Source organism: Phyllostomus discolor, chromosome 3 (assembly GCF_004126475.2).
Source record: "Phyllostomus discolor isolate MPI-MPIP mPhyDis1 chromosome 3, mPhyDis1.pri.v3, whole genome shotgun sequence".
NCBI lineage: Eukaryota > Metazoa > Chordata > Mammalia > Chiroptera > Phyllostomidae > Phyllostomus > Phyllostomus discolor.
In genome coordinates, this window is record NC_040905.2 from 209,658,865 (window position 1) to 209,673,512 (window position 14,648).

At 43.1% G+C, this 14,648-nt stretch overlaps 1 protein-coding gene across 1 annotated transcript in view; it reads left to right on the forward strand.

The window, feature by feature from the left end:
* Positions 1 to 14,648, forward strand: part of NUP188 (nucleoporin 188) — a 55,122-nt gene that overhangs the window by 23,230 nt on the left and 17,244 nt on the right. Inside the window, exons 9-20 of the mRNA XM_028511292.2 lie at positions 2,107 to 2,318; positions 3,283 to 3,397; positions 4,046 to 4,246; positions 5,115 to 5,204; positions 7,386 to 7,451; positions 8,238 to 8,357; positions 8,855 to 8,981; positions 10,719 to 10,871; positions 11,076 to 11,202; positions 11,421 to 11,508; positions 11,603 to 11,679; positions 12,764 to 12,878. Of these exons, the coding sequence (XP_028367093.1) occupies positions 2,107 to 2,318; positions 3,283 to 3,397; positions 4,046 to 4,246; positions 5,115 to 5,204; positions 7,386 to 7,451; positions 8,238 to 8,357; positions 8,855 to 8,981; positions 10,719 to 10,871; positions 11,076 to 11,202; positions 11,421 to 11,508; positions 11,603 to 11,679; positions 12,764 to 12,878 (1,491 nt within the window). The remainder of the gene's footprint in view (positions 1 to 2,106; positions 2,319 to 3,282; positions 3,398 to 4,045; positions 4,247 to 5,114; positions 5,205 to 7,385; positions 7,452 to 8,237; positions 8,358 to 8,854; positions 8,982 to 10,718; positions 10,872 to 11,075; positions 11,203 to 11,420; positions 11,509 to 11,602; positions 11,680 to 12,763; positions 12,879 to 14,648) is intronic.

The window sequence follows — 14,648 nt, forward strand, 5'->3', positions numbered from 1 at the left end:
CTACCACACGTGGGTGTGGGACCAGCGAGTTCCACATCTGTGCCTCTCCTACCAGTCTGGGTGGATGTGGGTTCTTTAATTTTGTAGTTGTCAGACTTTCATTCAACTCGATTTCTGACAGTTCCAAGTGATGGTGTTTTTAGTTGTAATTTTGATGTGGTTGTGTGAGGAGGCGAGCCGTGTTTTTATGCCTCCATCTTCAGTCCACAAATTTTTTTTTAACATTTTTTAAAGATTTTATTTATTTATTTTTTAGAGAGGGAAGGGAGGGAGATAGAGAGAGAAACATCAATGTGCGGTTGCTGGGGGCCGTGGCCTGCAACCCAGGCATGTACCCTAACTGGGAATCGAACCTGCGACACTTTGGTTCGCAGCCCACGCTCAATCCACTGAGCTACGCCAGCCAGGGCAGTCCACAAATTTTGATGTTTTTTTTGTTTTGTTTGTTTTGTTTTGTTTTCTTTTTTTTTTTTTTTTTTTTTTTTTTTTTTTTTTTTTTTTCAATCATTGTTCAAGTACAGTTTTCTGCCCCCTACTCCCGTTTCAGCCCCTCCACCCAACCCTCCTCCCTTCCCCCCATTACCCCCCACCCTTAGTTTTTGTCCATGTGTCCTCCAAATTTGTTCCTGTAATCCCTACCCATTCCCCCCTGAATGTTTTGTTTTCCATTATCATTCAGTTCAAAATAGTTTCTAATTTCCCTTTTGGTTTTCTTTGACCCTTGTATTATTTAGAATTGTGTTGTTTAATTACCAAACTTTGATTTCTTTATGATCAAAGAACATAATCTGTATTATTGCCATGTTTTAAATTTACTACCCCATGGTGTAGGACCCATCACATGACCTGTTTTCGTGAATTTCCCTTGTACACATGAAAAGAATGTGTATTTGACAGTAGTAGGTGCGGTGGTCTATAAATGTCAGGTCAAGATTGTTTAGCTCCCCTGTGTGTTTGCTGATTTTTGTGTAGTTGTTCTGTCAGTCACATGGCATTGATTTTAATAGCAAAAGAGTGCTAATAACCTAAGGGCCCTTCCAAGTGGGCTGGTTAAATAAATTATGGCATTTCCATGTAGTGGAGTAATATGTGACATTTATTAAAAATAGTGGAGGGACAGATTGATAGATTACTATGCAGTTCTAAAATGAAATGAAAAATAAGGGAATTGTTAATGCACTATTAGAGCAAATAATCTGTAAGGTACATTGTCCAGTGAATAAATAGGGTGCAGAATAGTTTGTGTAATACATTATTTGGCTTAGAGATTGAGGGATGGATGGATGCGTGCATTGATGGATAGACAGACACGCTAGGATGAATGAATTTAAGTGTATGGCTTATTACTGGAAGGAGAGACAGAAGCCTCTGGTAGCGGTTGTCTCTGGGGAGAGATTTGGATGGTCAATCGGAATCATAGGGAGGGGAACTTTTTTTACCCTATTCTTATACAGTAGCCTCCCCTTATCTGTGGGTTTGCTTTCTGTCCTTTAGTGTGTTAACAATTCCTTTCTTTTTCATTCCATTTTAGAGTTGCATAGTAATCTATCAGTTACTCATGGTCAACCATGGTCCAAAAATATTAAATGGGAAATTCCAGAAATAAACAATTCATAAGTTTTAAATCTCACCGTGTTCTGGGTGGTGTGATGGGCAGTGTCCGGCTGCTGTACGCTGTCCCACCAGAGAGTGAACCGTCCTCGTCCGGTTGGCCCCTGAGCAGCCTTAGCTGTCGGGCAGCCGGCACGGCGTCACAGTGCTTGCGTAGAAGGAGCCCGCACTTTAGAATTATGCCACTTTCACATTGATTTCATTACGTGTATTCTTACATTTGTTCTATTTCAGTGTCAGTTATTGTTAATCTCTTACTGTGCCTAATTCATAAATTAAACTTTATCAAAGGTTAATTATGTAAAGGAAAAAACGTAGTATATATAGGGTTCAGTACCATCCACGGTTTTAGGCATCTACTGAGGGTCTTGGAGCGTATTCTCTGTGGGTAAGGCAGAGTACTACACATGTATTACCTAGTAAAAATAAAAAATTTAAATACATTTTTAAATCTGATTTTGTTTCTCTCCCCTTTTTTCCTCATTGGTTGTGAAGACTGAGCGCCAGGTGTCTCGCTGGTTTGTCCAGTGCCTTCGGGAACAGTCCATGCTGCTAGAAATTATTTTCCTTTATTATGCATATTTTGAAATGGCACCAAGTGACCTGTTGGTATTAACCAAGATGTTTAAAGAGCAAGGATTTGGTAGTAGGCAGACCAACAGGCACCTGGTGGATGAGACTATGGATCCTTTTGTGGATCGGATTGGGTAAGTCTGGATGAATTGAAGTCATAGAACTTACAGTGTTGTGTTATGTTATATTGATATTACAGTCCTGTGGATGGGTGAGGGGAGGCATACTTTTTTCTCAATGCGGGAGGAAATAGATGGGTGTGCTACCATGTTCTAGGTCGCATAGGGAGTCAAGACTGGGATTGAGAGGACATCTTTCAGAATAAGAGTTGCATTCTCTTCTGTTCTTCACTGTCTTATCTAGGAGGTTTGTCCACTCATTCAACAAGATACTTGTTGAGCGCCCATTGCAGTCCAGGCACTGTGCAGTCAGTCACTAAGACTACGATAAATAAGGCAGATTTCGTTCCCTGCTGTCTTTGGAATCATTTTATGGACTTTGAATTTTATGGCAATGGATATATTTGCATTTGAGTCCCATTCTGTCTGTGGACAAATATGCACACGGAAGCAGTGAGACAGCTCATCAGGGTCAGAAGCAACTGGTGGCTGTAGAAACCTTCAGGACTTGATCTGTGCTTTGGTGAGCACAAGCCGCCCGTGACTGTCGCTGGCTGAGCGGCGCGGTTGGAGCACCCTCCCATACACCAAAATGTTGTGCGGGAGACTAGTGGTCAGGCCACACACCTAGGCTGCGTGTTTGATCCCTGGTCTGGGTGTGTGTGGGAATGTCTGTCTGTCTGTCTGTCTCTCTCTCCTCTCTTTTCTGTCCTCCCTCCCCTCCCCTCTATCTCCCCACTTCTCGCTCCCTAGAATCAATAAACATATCCTCAAGTGAGGATAAAAAAAATATATAACAGCTGGGCAAATTGGGATGTGCTGGAAGTTTAAAATACATACTGGATTTAGAATACTTAGTGTGAAAAAGAATGCAAAATAACTCAATGATAATTTTTCAAATATTGTGTCTTACATTTCACCTATTTCCAACGAGGCTAGCGTAGCACCCATGACTCCATGATACTGGTTTCCTTTCCAGCTACTTCAGCGCCCTCATCCTGGTGGAAGGCATGGACATCGAGTCCTTGCACAAGTGCGCGCTGGACGACAGAAGAGAACTGCACCAGTTTGCCCAGGATGGGCTTATCTGTCAGGTGAACACGCAGCAGCCTCTTCTCTCTTTTCAGACCTTTTGTAGTTAGTAATGCGTTTTTAACCGCTGCACTGGACTGCTGCATGAAGTTTCCCTCGTTGTGGAACTGGAGGTGCCGCATTGTTATGAAGTTAATTGGACCTGGGAGAAATCTCAGGTTTGCCAGTTGTCTGCACAGAGGTGACAGTGGAGCCTGTGAGAGCAAGTCAGGTCACTCAGGGAGAGCATGTAATGACACAGGAGGCCCAGGGACAGAGCTCGGGGGGATGTTTGTATTTACGGAGCCTGCGAAGGCAGAGGAGGGGGAGGAACTCTGAGATGGGGTGGTTAGAAAGATAGAAAATGAGGAGAAAGCAGAGAAAGTGCAAGGATCAGGGGGAATTTTCCAAGGAGTCTCCATTTGAATGTGAATTTTATAAACTTAGATTAAGACTACTTAAAATCAGAAGGAAAGTGTGGAGAAAGGGAAGAGCACTTGAGGCATTTATTAGTGAAGTGGGTGGGGGTGGGGGTGGGGGAGGAGTAAACTGCCACAGTCGGGGAGAGGGGCCGCGTGGCTGAGTGGGAGGCTTGCAGCAGGTGCAGGGCCTCGCAGAGGGGTCCTGATCCTTTCTGTTTAGTGACACAGACGTTTTCTTCCTCCCATTAGGATATGGACCGTTTGATGTTGACCTTTGGGGACATTCCACATCATGCCCCAGTGCTTTTGGCCTGGGCTCTCCTCCGCCACACCCTGAGTCCAGAAGAGACCAGCAGTGTTGTCCGGAAAATTGGTGGCACGGCCATCCAGCTGAATGTGTTTCAGTACTTGACCCGACTGCTCCGCTCACTGGCTGTTGGAGGAAATGATGTGAGACTCCGGCTGCTAGTGTTTGAGCATGAGAATGGGCAAAGAGCAGGGAGGAAACTCATTAATGAATGATGATAATAGTAATAATTGTCATCCTGACATGGGTAATGATAGTAATGTTATCACTGAGCTTTACAGACACTGCTCAGCACCTCCTGTATATCATCTTACTTCATTCTTGTACCACTGCTTTGCACTGTGGATTATCATCCTGTGTTTTGCATTAGGAAATTGAAATTCATGGAGATGAAATTTGCTCACGGGAACAATAATTGCCACTTAGTGGTGGATACAGTTTGTACCCACTATCTATGTCTTACTCTTTACCAGTATACATCTCCTAGAAGATAGCTCTGGTGGTACTGACTAGAGAAATCTTTTTGGGGTGCCTACTCATTCCGCTGCAACAGGATGAACTAGACATTCTGTGGAGTTTTGTGTTCAGCACTAATTTGAAGGGCACAGTTTAGTCGGCTTGTTTTGACGTGCTGACGTGAAACCTCAGCCCGCAGGCCCCACTGTGGGCACTGGTTGGTTTACCTTAGTGACAGTTCAGGCAGCTGCACAGTTCATATTAGCACGTGGAGATTCTGTTCTTTCTGCAAGCTGGATGTGGTTTTCTTATTAAAACTTGGGCCATTTTGAAAACGATTCCCTTTCGGTTTTATTCTTATCTTGCAATATTTTTGGTTCCTGTTTTTCTTCTCCCTTTGTCTTCCTGATCTTGAGACTAAATTAGGGATGTTATGAAGCCTTGGATTCCCTTCCCGTTTACGCACAGGGACTGTGTTAATGTGGTAGGGTTGTGCAGAACCCGGGGAAGAGTTGCATCGTTCAGCATTGCTCACCTGCCCCTTTGCCATTACAGTGCACCACCAGCACCGCGTGCATGTGTGTCTACGGGCTCCTGTCTTTCGCTCTGACCTCGCTGGAGCTGCACACACTGGGCAATCAGCAGGTCAGTGCCTGGCTTTCGTGAGGCTAGCTACACGGCCCACCCAGCTCTGCAGTCAGATCCCCAAGGTACCGCTGTGGAGCTGATAACCACACACCGTGTCCCTCAGGTGTAATTTGTTTATTGCTGTTTGTTTTCATTCTTTGCGTTATACAAATGATACAGACTAAAGACACAAAAATCAGAAAGTGCTGATAAAAAGTGTAATCCCACCACAAAAGATAACCTGTTAACATTTTCATGGATTCCCTTTCAAATATTTTCTGCATATATACACAAAATCATAATTTAAGTTCTTCTCTAGAAATGTAATCACAATGTAGATACTATTTTGTAACCTCATTTTTTTCACTCTGTTCTAAAACCTGTGGGTGCTAATAAATATTTTTGCAGTATTTTTTAAATGAAATATTTCAAACTTACACCAAAGTAGACAAAATTGTATAATGAGGCCCTGGCTGGTGTAGCTCAGTGAATTGAGCGCAGGCTGCAAACCAAAGGGTCGCTAGTTCGATTCCCAGTCAGGGCACATGCCTGGGTTGCAGGCCAGGTCCCTAGTGGGGGCCACATGAGAGGCAACCACACATTGATGTTTCTCTCCCTCTCTTTCTCCCTCCTTTCCCTTCTCTCTAAAAATAAATAAAATCTTTTTAAAAAATTATATAATGAATCTTCATGATCTTATCACCACTGTCAGAGTTGATCTTAACACATTTTTGCCCCATCCCCTTCTTGATTATTTTGAAGCAAAATCCATCTATTATTTCATCTGTGAATATTTTAGTAAAACTTCATAATTACTATTATATCTTAAAAACCATATCTTTATACATCAAATCAAGATTCAGATTTCTAGTTATAAATGTCATAAATTTGTTTCTTTGGATCAGGGACTAAATAAATGAGGTCTGCATGTTACTAGTTAATAAGTCTGTCAAGTTTCTTTGAGTCTTTAACCATCCTGTCCACCATGGTAGCCACAAGCCACATTAGTGGTCAGAACATTTGTTTCGTAATGTATAAAATAGTGGATCATTATGTACATCTGAAACTAATATAATGTATGTCAATTATATCTCAATTTTAAAAAAAAGAAATTTGCTTTCATTAACTCTTTGATACTCGGCTTCTTCTCCTGTATTTCTGTTTTCCCTATTATTCTCCAAAGTGGTTTGCAAGGATTTTAAATTTTTGACATATCATTGTGAGCTTATGATTTAAACCTGTTAGCTTTGTCTTAATTTAATCCATTGCACTTATTCTTATGCTCAGATTGCCCCCTCTCTGGTCCGTGAGAGCTTATTTAGATTAGCTTCTGAACCTGTATAACCCTACCCTCACATATTTTGATAGCTCTGTTGCTTTTTGATGTAACAAACTGTTCCAGGATTATCTTATACAATTCTTGCTCTGTGTCTGGAATCTGCCATTTCTCCAAGGAGCCCGGGTTTCTTTCAGTGGGAAATGGTGTTTAAGGAGTTTATTATAACTAAATCATTGTATTCATTTTTAATAATTAGGAACTTGTTTCAAAAATTGAAGAAATTGATGAAACTGATGAAAATTTGTTGTCATTGTAGAGAAAAAATTGGTGTTAATTGAAAGACTCAATTTCCAAAGCTCTAGAGGTTTAGAACAACTTTTGCATCCTTTGCCACATTTGGACCGTACTATACCCCTGGAGGATTGGCATTAACATACTGGGGTTACAAAAGTCCTAGTATTTGGATTTTTTTAAAAAATTACTTTGTAGGACTTTATTAGAGTCCCATTGTGTGCCTAGTTCTGGGCTAGATGCTGAGGATAAAAAAGTGTAAGAGGCATTATTGTCATCTAGAACAGTTTAGCTGACCCTAGTAATGGGTTCATTTACGTGGCATTTGAAAATTTACGGCTCACTTCCCCGCACATTATTGCATTTAATACTTACAATAATAATGTGAAGCGAATAATATTGTCACAATTTTATAAAGAATGTGAAATTCAGTTTAATTTGCCTGACATACACAACAGATAGAACACACACTCTAGATGGAGGGTATTGTTATTTTTTAAACCCAGAGTTCTTTCTGACATACTGTATGAGGTATCATTGGTGTTTTTATTTCAACAGAATAAGGTAAAAAAAATAAAAAAGGCTGGTCCAACTAAGGGAAGTAAGCCATTTTTCCCCTCCCTCAACAGGATGTGATCGACACAGCGTGTGAAGTCTTGGCAGACCCTTCGCTCCCAGAGCTATTCTGGGGAACAGTAAGTATGTCAGAGGGCATCATGCTGGGGTGCTCTCTGCAGCGGGCGTGCTTATCAAGCACTTACTTTGTGAAAGGTCTCACACTAAGCATTTTATGTCCATTTTCTTATTTAATCTTTACCAAAAATCTGTAAAATAGATGGTATTGTGGTCACCATTTTGCATGTAAGGAAAGGTGATGCTGAGCAACGTGAAGTGGCTTGTCCCAGGTCACCCACATAGTCAGACAGCCAGGACTGGGGCCGGTTCTGTCCGACCTGATTCCGTCGCCCATGGTGATGTCCAGTGTGTTATCTGTTCTGCCTGCTAAGTCTTTTCACATTGGGCATTTCAGGCAGCAGTACTGCTGTAACTCTTTTTTTTTGGAGAGTTTTTATGAGTTTATTCGAGACAAATTAAGACATATGCCAAGGAACAGGATCTCAAATGCTCCCATTGCTATAACTGTTGGAGGCTGCAATCCCAATGAGATGCCAGAGTATATTTTAACTGGTTGGGTGCTTTTCACCTCAGTGAAAACATGTCATGCAAAGGCGAGCAAGGCTGTCCTTCTGTAGTGAGGGTGGCTGGGAGAGGTCACTGGGAGCAGTAAGCAGTCTTTTTATGGGTCCTCAAATCATTTCTCAGTAGCCTTTTTCAGTGGAAATGAGGAAGTCTGACATTGTTAGGGAGTCTGCCTAAAGGAAAGGGTTAATTTTAGAATTTCTGATGATGGCCGGGCAGTTTGGGGATATGTTAATTTGTAGACAAAGGGAATGTCCGTGATTTCTCCCCTTCCACGACAGGAGCCAACCTCTGGTCTCGGGATCATTCTGGACAGTGTGTGTGGAATGTTTCCCCATCTCCTCTCCCCGCTCCTGCAGTTGCTGCGAGCCCTCGTGTCAGGGAAGTCTACTGCCAAAAAGGTAGGTGGTTCAGTTGGATGTCTGCAGAGGGTGGGGGGTAGTTTTAGGGGTCCTTTTTGCTTTGCGTATTGAAATCCTACTGCCACGGCAAGAATTAGTCTGAGGTTAAATGAAAATGCTAAAGATAGTACCTCAGTTCTATAAAATTAAATCCAAATGTTTTCATTAAGTACCTACTGTAGATAATGTTGGAATAAGACAAAATATGAAGTTCCTTAATATCTAGTTGGAAGGTAATAGAAATAAGAAATAAATAACCAATGAAGCCAGGTGGTATATAGTAAATGCTATTTGAATAGGAAAGACCCTACTGTTCAGGAAAGGCAATTATCTGTGGAGGGTGGGGGGCGGGCTGGACTTGGGTACTAGAGAATGGTGAAGATTTGGCAAGCAGTGCAGAGGCAGCTCCAAGAAGAGTGACAGTGGTGGGTGTGTGGGACCCTTCAGCACGTGCCCTAGGTAAGTGTGTGGCTGGGTTCTTTTCTGCACGTTGGCAGGTGTACAGTTTCTTGGATAAGATGTCTTTCTACAATGAGCTTTATAAGCACAAGCCCCACGATGTGATCTCCCACGAAGATGGAACCCTGTGGCGGAGGCAGACACCCAAACTCCTTTACCCGCTTGGTAAGATAAATAAGGAGACCCTGGTTCCGTAACCACTTTTCCGCTGATTTCTGTTTGGACCTCATCTCTTCGCACGTCGTTTCTGTTTCAACTATTTAATGCGAGCTGCCCTTAAAGCAGCCCCCTTCCCTCTGCTGTTCTTGTTGATCTGTTGATAAATTATTCATCAGTTTCTCACTGTTTGACACCATTGGATTGCTTTATTTAAAAAAGATAATTCATTTTGTATGACAAGGGAAACAGTGCAGAGGTACATTATATAAAAAGTTTCTCTTTCCCCACGCCTGTCTCCGGTAGAGAATCGGTGCTGAAGTGCGGTGTGTGCCCTTCTGCACGCTTCCGCCTACTCTCACAGGCTCATCTAGAAGCTACTCTTACTACAGAGGGGTCTGACTCGTTCTTTTTAGTAACTACATAATTATCCTTGATGTCCTGTTATTTTTTATCTTTTTCCTTCTAAAGGACATAGAGGCTGTATCTGGGTTTTGCCACTGCAAACAGTGCTACATTTGGTACATAGGCCTTTATACACTGGTGCTTTTGTTTGTAGTACATAGAGTCCCCAGAGTGCGATTGCTGGGTAAAAGGGTATACATGATAAAGGTCTTAAGTACATGTCCACCGACATATGAAATGGATGAACAAAAGGTGTGTCTCTGTGTGTTTGTGTATGTAGTGGAATATTATTCAGCCTTAAAAAGGAGGGGAATTCTGACACATGCTATAACGTGGGTGAATCTAGAAGACGTGCTAAGTGAATAAGTCACAAGAGGACAGATATGGTGTGATTCCACTCAGATGAGGTACTTGGTCAAATTCACTGAGACAGAGTAGAGCGGTGGGTGACGGGGGCTGAGGGGAGGAGGAGCAGGGAATTACTAGGTGATGGGGACAGTTTCAGCTTTGCACGATGAGAAAAGGTCTGGAGATGGATGGTGGTGACAGTTGTGCGCAGTGGGAATGTGCTCAATGCCACCGGACTGTGCACTTAAAATAGTTACAAAGGTACATTTTATGTATGTTTTACTACAATTTAAAAAATAACTTAAAAGTTAGAATAGTGTCAACTGGTAGAAAAAAGTTGTAGCAATTTATTTTCATACTGGCAGTATGTAACAGTGACCAGATAAAACCTGTAAGCTTATGTGTAGTCCAGGTGCTCACGGAGCAAAATGTAGAGGGAACAGCCTTGTTCTCTAAGCCCAGCACCACCACCGACTCCCCAGCGACCGCTAGTCCCGGAAGGTGGTCTTCCCACGGTGACCGTGGGAACGGAATATCACTCTCTGCACTCGGCTGTTTTCGGGCATGTGGAAGGCTCACTTCCCCACATGAAAAGAGAGGGTTGTTTTTGTTACTGGATTTTTAAAAAGATTTTATTTATTTATAGAGAGAGGGAAAGGGAGGGAGAAAGAAGGAGAGAGACATTGATGGGTTGCCTCTCTCACAGCCCCCCAACTGGGGACTAAAGCTGCAACTCCAAGCCCTGCCCAGGAGCTGGACCAGGAACCTTTCACTTTGCAGGATGACGCCTAACCAGCTGAGCTGCACTGGTCAGGCTTGGAGTGCTTTTTTGTTTGTTTGTTTGTTTTTTTAATGGAAAAGGTTGTAGCAATGTTAGGTACTAGGAAGAGAGTCTGTGTATCTCTGTGTGATTCGGTATTGGTGTCCGGTATAGGAGTCACCCTCCGGTTGTGTCCTCAGACATTACACCAGTTTCTCTTCCCCCCTCCCTAGGGGGTCAGACCAATCTTCGCATACCTCAAGGCACTGTGGGCCAAGTGATGCTGGACGACAGGGCCTACCTGGTGCGCTGGGAGTACTCGTACAGCAGCTGGACCCTCTTCACCTGTGAGATTGAGATGCTGCTTCATGTCGTCTCCACTGCAGGTGAGGGCAGCTGTGGGGGACGTCGTTGTGGGGAGGAAGAATGGACATTCTTAGAGGATTTGGAGGACAGACAGAGAATTTCAAAATAAATCTCAGAAGCATCCAGGTTACGATTAGTATAATTTGTTTATCTGGGTCTCAGAGACTACTCAGTGACCTGAAAGGAATTGTTTTCCACGAGCTCACAGGCTTCCTTTCCCCTAGATGTGATTCAGCACTGCCAGCGGGTCAAACCCATCATTGATCTGGTCCATAAGGTCATCAGTACGGATCTGTCCATAGCAGACTGTCTCCTGCCCATCACGTCTCGCATCTACATGCTGCTGCAGCGGTGAGTGTCTGGTCACACACCCATGGCATTCAAGTGCACAGGTGTTCATCTGTGGGAAGCCCAGGTGTACCAACTGTCCCCAGCTGAGAGCTTTATATTTTTTCCCCCAACATCCCTGCTGAGAGGAAGGACTTGGGAAGAGAGAACTGGAAAATATCTGTGATGGAACAAGTCGCATTACTCACTTCACTGAGTATAGTGCCCTGTTCTCCATCCAGGTTAACGACGGTGATCTCCCCGCCTGTGGATGTCATTGCTTCCTGTGTCAATTGCTTGACTGTGTTGGCTGCCCGGAACCCAGCAAAGGTGAGACGCCAAGTCTTCAGAACAGCCCCAAAATGTTGCGCTTGGTGTAGACCTGAGGACACAGGGACATTGGACTCTTCTTTTCCCTTCTCAGGTCTGGACTGATCTTCGTCACACGGGCTTTTTACCATTCGTGGCCCAGCAGGTCTCCAACATGAGTCAGATGATTAGGTGAGCCGGGTCTTAGAGAGGGCAGAGTACTGCTGTGCCCTGGGAGCACCGTGGGCATTTCGGCTTTGTTGGTCTTAAAGGAGCGCCTCTGCGCCTGATTAAATTAACTTTTCACCCCAGAGAAGCCAGAGGTGTCTGCGTCCAGAGACTTGGCTTCCTTGTCTTAAGCCAGAATCATTCTGCTCTTTTCCTTGTCGCGTGCCCACCCCAGCTCTCCTGATGGGCCGGTCACTAACGCACAGGTCCGCCTTACCGCCTGCGCACTCTCCTTGCTCCCTCTCTTGCTTGTGAGACAGTGATGTTTCCTTGGTGTTTGTTTGATGCTTCACTTGAAACCTCTTGAGGTTATATATTGTGTTGGCCAAAAAGTCCATATGATTTTTTTCCAAAAAAAGACACATTTTTCATTTTCACTAATAAATTTATTGATATGAATATTTTGAAAATGTCAGCTATCTGCTGTGTGGTATAATGTTGATTATTCTCAATTAATGTCTTGATTCAATCACTATCTAAAGTTCAGCTGGTCTACCTGACTAGAGCATTATCCACTGAGAAATCTCTAGCACAAAACTTTGCAAACCACTTTGACGTGTTTGATCAGACACAGCACCTTCTCCATGCACTGCACACATCTTTTTTGTGTGTCTCAGTTGCGTTTTTGCCTTTCCTGAAAACATAAAGCATAATGTGCTGCAGATGTTCCGTATTTTCTTCCATCTTCAGTGTTAAAATGGCTACACAAAAACTCACCAATTTTGATGTTTTTTAAATGCACGCTGATATGACAGCTGTCACGATACAATCTAACAAAATTACTTCAAATGAAGTTAAAGACAACTAAGTGCTACTAGAGCCATCTTACAGAAAAAAACAAATGAACTTTTTGGCCAACCCAGTACCAATAAAACATGTTCTTGTTTACCCTGGGTATAAAATTGCCTAATTTAATTAATTCCTTTGCAAACCTTTCTCATTTTATGCCTAAGCCACCTAACAATAAGAATGTTCTGTGATTAGTTTCTTGCAGCCGTGAAATCACCCCATCACTTTTTTCCCTCTGCCTCTGTCTGTCTTTCCCCAGTGCGGAGGGAATGAATGCCGGAGGGTACGGAACGCTCCTGATGAACTGTGAGCAGCCCCAGGGCGAGTACGGGGTCACTGTTGCCTTTCTGCGGTTGATCACCACCCTTGTCAAGGTAAATTCTGGCCAGATGGAAACATGTGGAATAGATCGCCTACCCCCTGCTACTGTTGTCATCTTGTCTGCAGGCAGGACATTGTCCTGAAATTATGGTGACAGAACAAGGGGGGGACCTCCAAACTACCAGAATTATCTTCTGGGGGGTGGACTCCTTGTAGTACAGGCCTCCCCGCTAGGTGACTTAGGACACACAGGAACCCATCAGTGTCAGTGCACCAGCTGGCGTTCTCCTGAGAGGCTGCGCTCGGCTTCAGTGAAGTTTTTTGAGGACTTCCAGTGCATTTGCCCATTTCATGATGGGTGATACATGGGCGTACCTGCCCACACCGCACTGACTGTCCAGCAGGTGTTGACCAAAAATGGCATGACCCCCTGCCCCACCCTCCCTAGTCACCCGATCTTGCCCTAATCGACTTTTTTTGTTTCCATGGATAAAAAAGTCCTCAAAGGGAAATGTTTTGTTGGTGTGGAAGAGGTGAAACAAAAAATGGCAGAAGCACTAAAAGGCATCAGAACTGATAAGTTCAAAAACGGTTTTGAGCAGTGGAAAAAACAGCTGGATAGATGTAGTACATCAGATGGAGAATACCATAGTTTGCTGGGTATAAGGCCCACCCACGTTTTCTACACTTACACTTTTAAAAATATTTTATTTATTTATTTATTTTTAGAGGGGAAAGGAAGGAAAGAGGGAGAGAAACATCAATGTGTGGTTGCTTCTTGCACACCCACTGCTGGGAGCTATCCATAACCCAGGCATGTACCCTGACTGGGAATCAAACCAGTGACCCTTTGGTTCGCAGACTGGCACTCAGCCACTGAGACACACCAGCCAGGGCTAGAGTTACATTTTTAGTGCAAAAGCATAAATAAAAGAATTAAAAACATTGACATAGATATGAAATTGTTACTGCCCATGTATAATGTGCATCGTTATTTTTCCCTCAATAATTTGGGCAAAAAAATGCTCATTATACACGGCAAAATACAGTACTTTGAAGGTGACTGAAGTTTAAATATGTAAGAATAAATACACAATTTTTAAAAATAAATTCCGGGGGTTTTTGGTCTCCGCCTTGTAGTTGGTATGATTTGCATCTTTACTGTGTGCCGGACTCTGTAGTAGGTGCTTTCTCTCTGTTAGTGTATTTACTACTCAGAGGCAGTCTGCAGTACACTGACTATCACGCTATTTTGACTGTAGCCCAAGGCAACACATGCATTTTACATCACATGCCAGTAGATCCGTGTGTGTATGTACATTCCTAAAGCAAAGTTTCACAATGTGACACTACTCTTAACACACAAGATTCACTTTGACATTTTCTAAGAAGCTGATCTTGAAACCCACTAATGCAGCGATTTTCAACTGGTGCGCCACAGAAATTTTTACAGCGTGCGATACCTGACCCTTCTGTCAGGGGCGCTGGCCTCTGTTGCCTTAGATTGCCAAGTTTTTAAAAAATGGCAGCGGCCAACACAGCAATAGTTAGTTGTCCAGTGTGAATGAGTCAAAATTATACCTATTTTTTTGTCAGATCAGCATAAAATACCTTTTTTGGTATGTTGTAGAATTTTAGTAATTAATTTGTGCCATGAGATGAAAGTGGCTGAAAATTGCTTCACTAACGGATGAAAACACTGTTTGAAAAGTACTGCTATAGAAGAACAGTATGGGAAATGTAGAAGCCAAAGAACTTATATACATGACACGTGGACATGAACTAAAGGGGAAGAATGTGGGTGGGAGGGGGTGTGCAGGGTG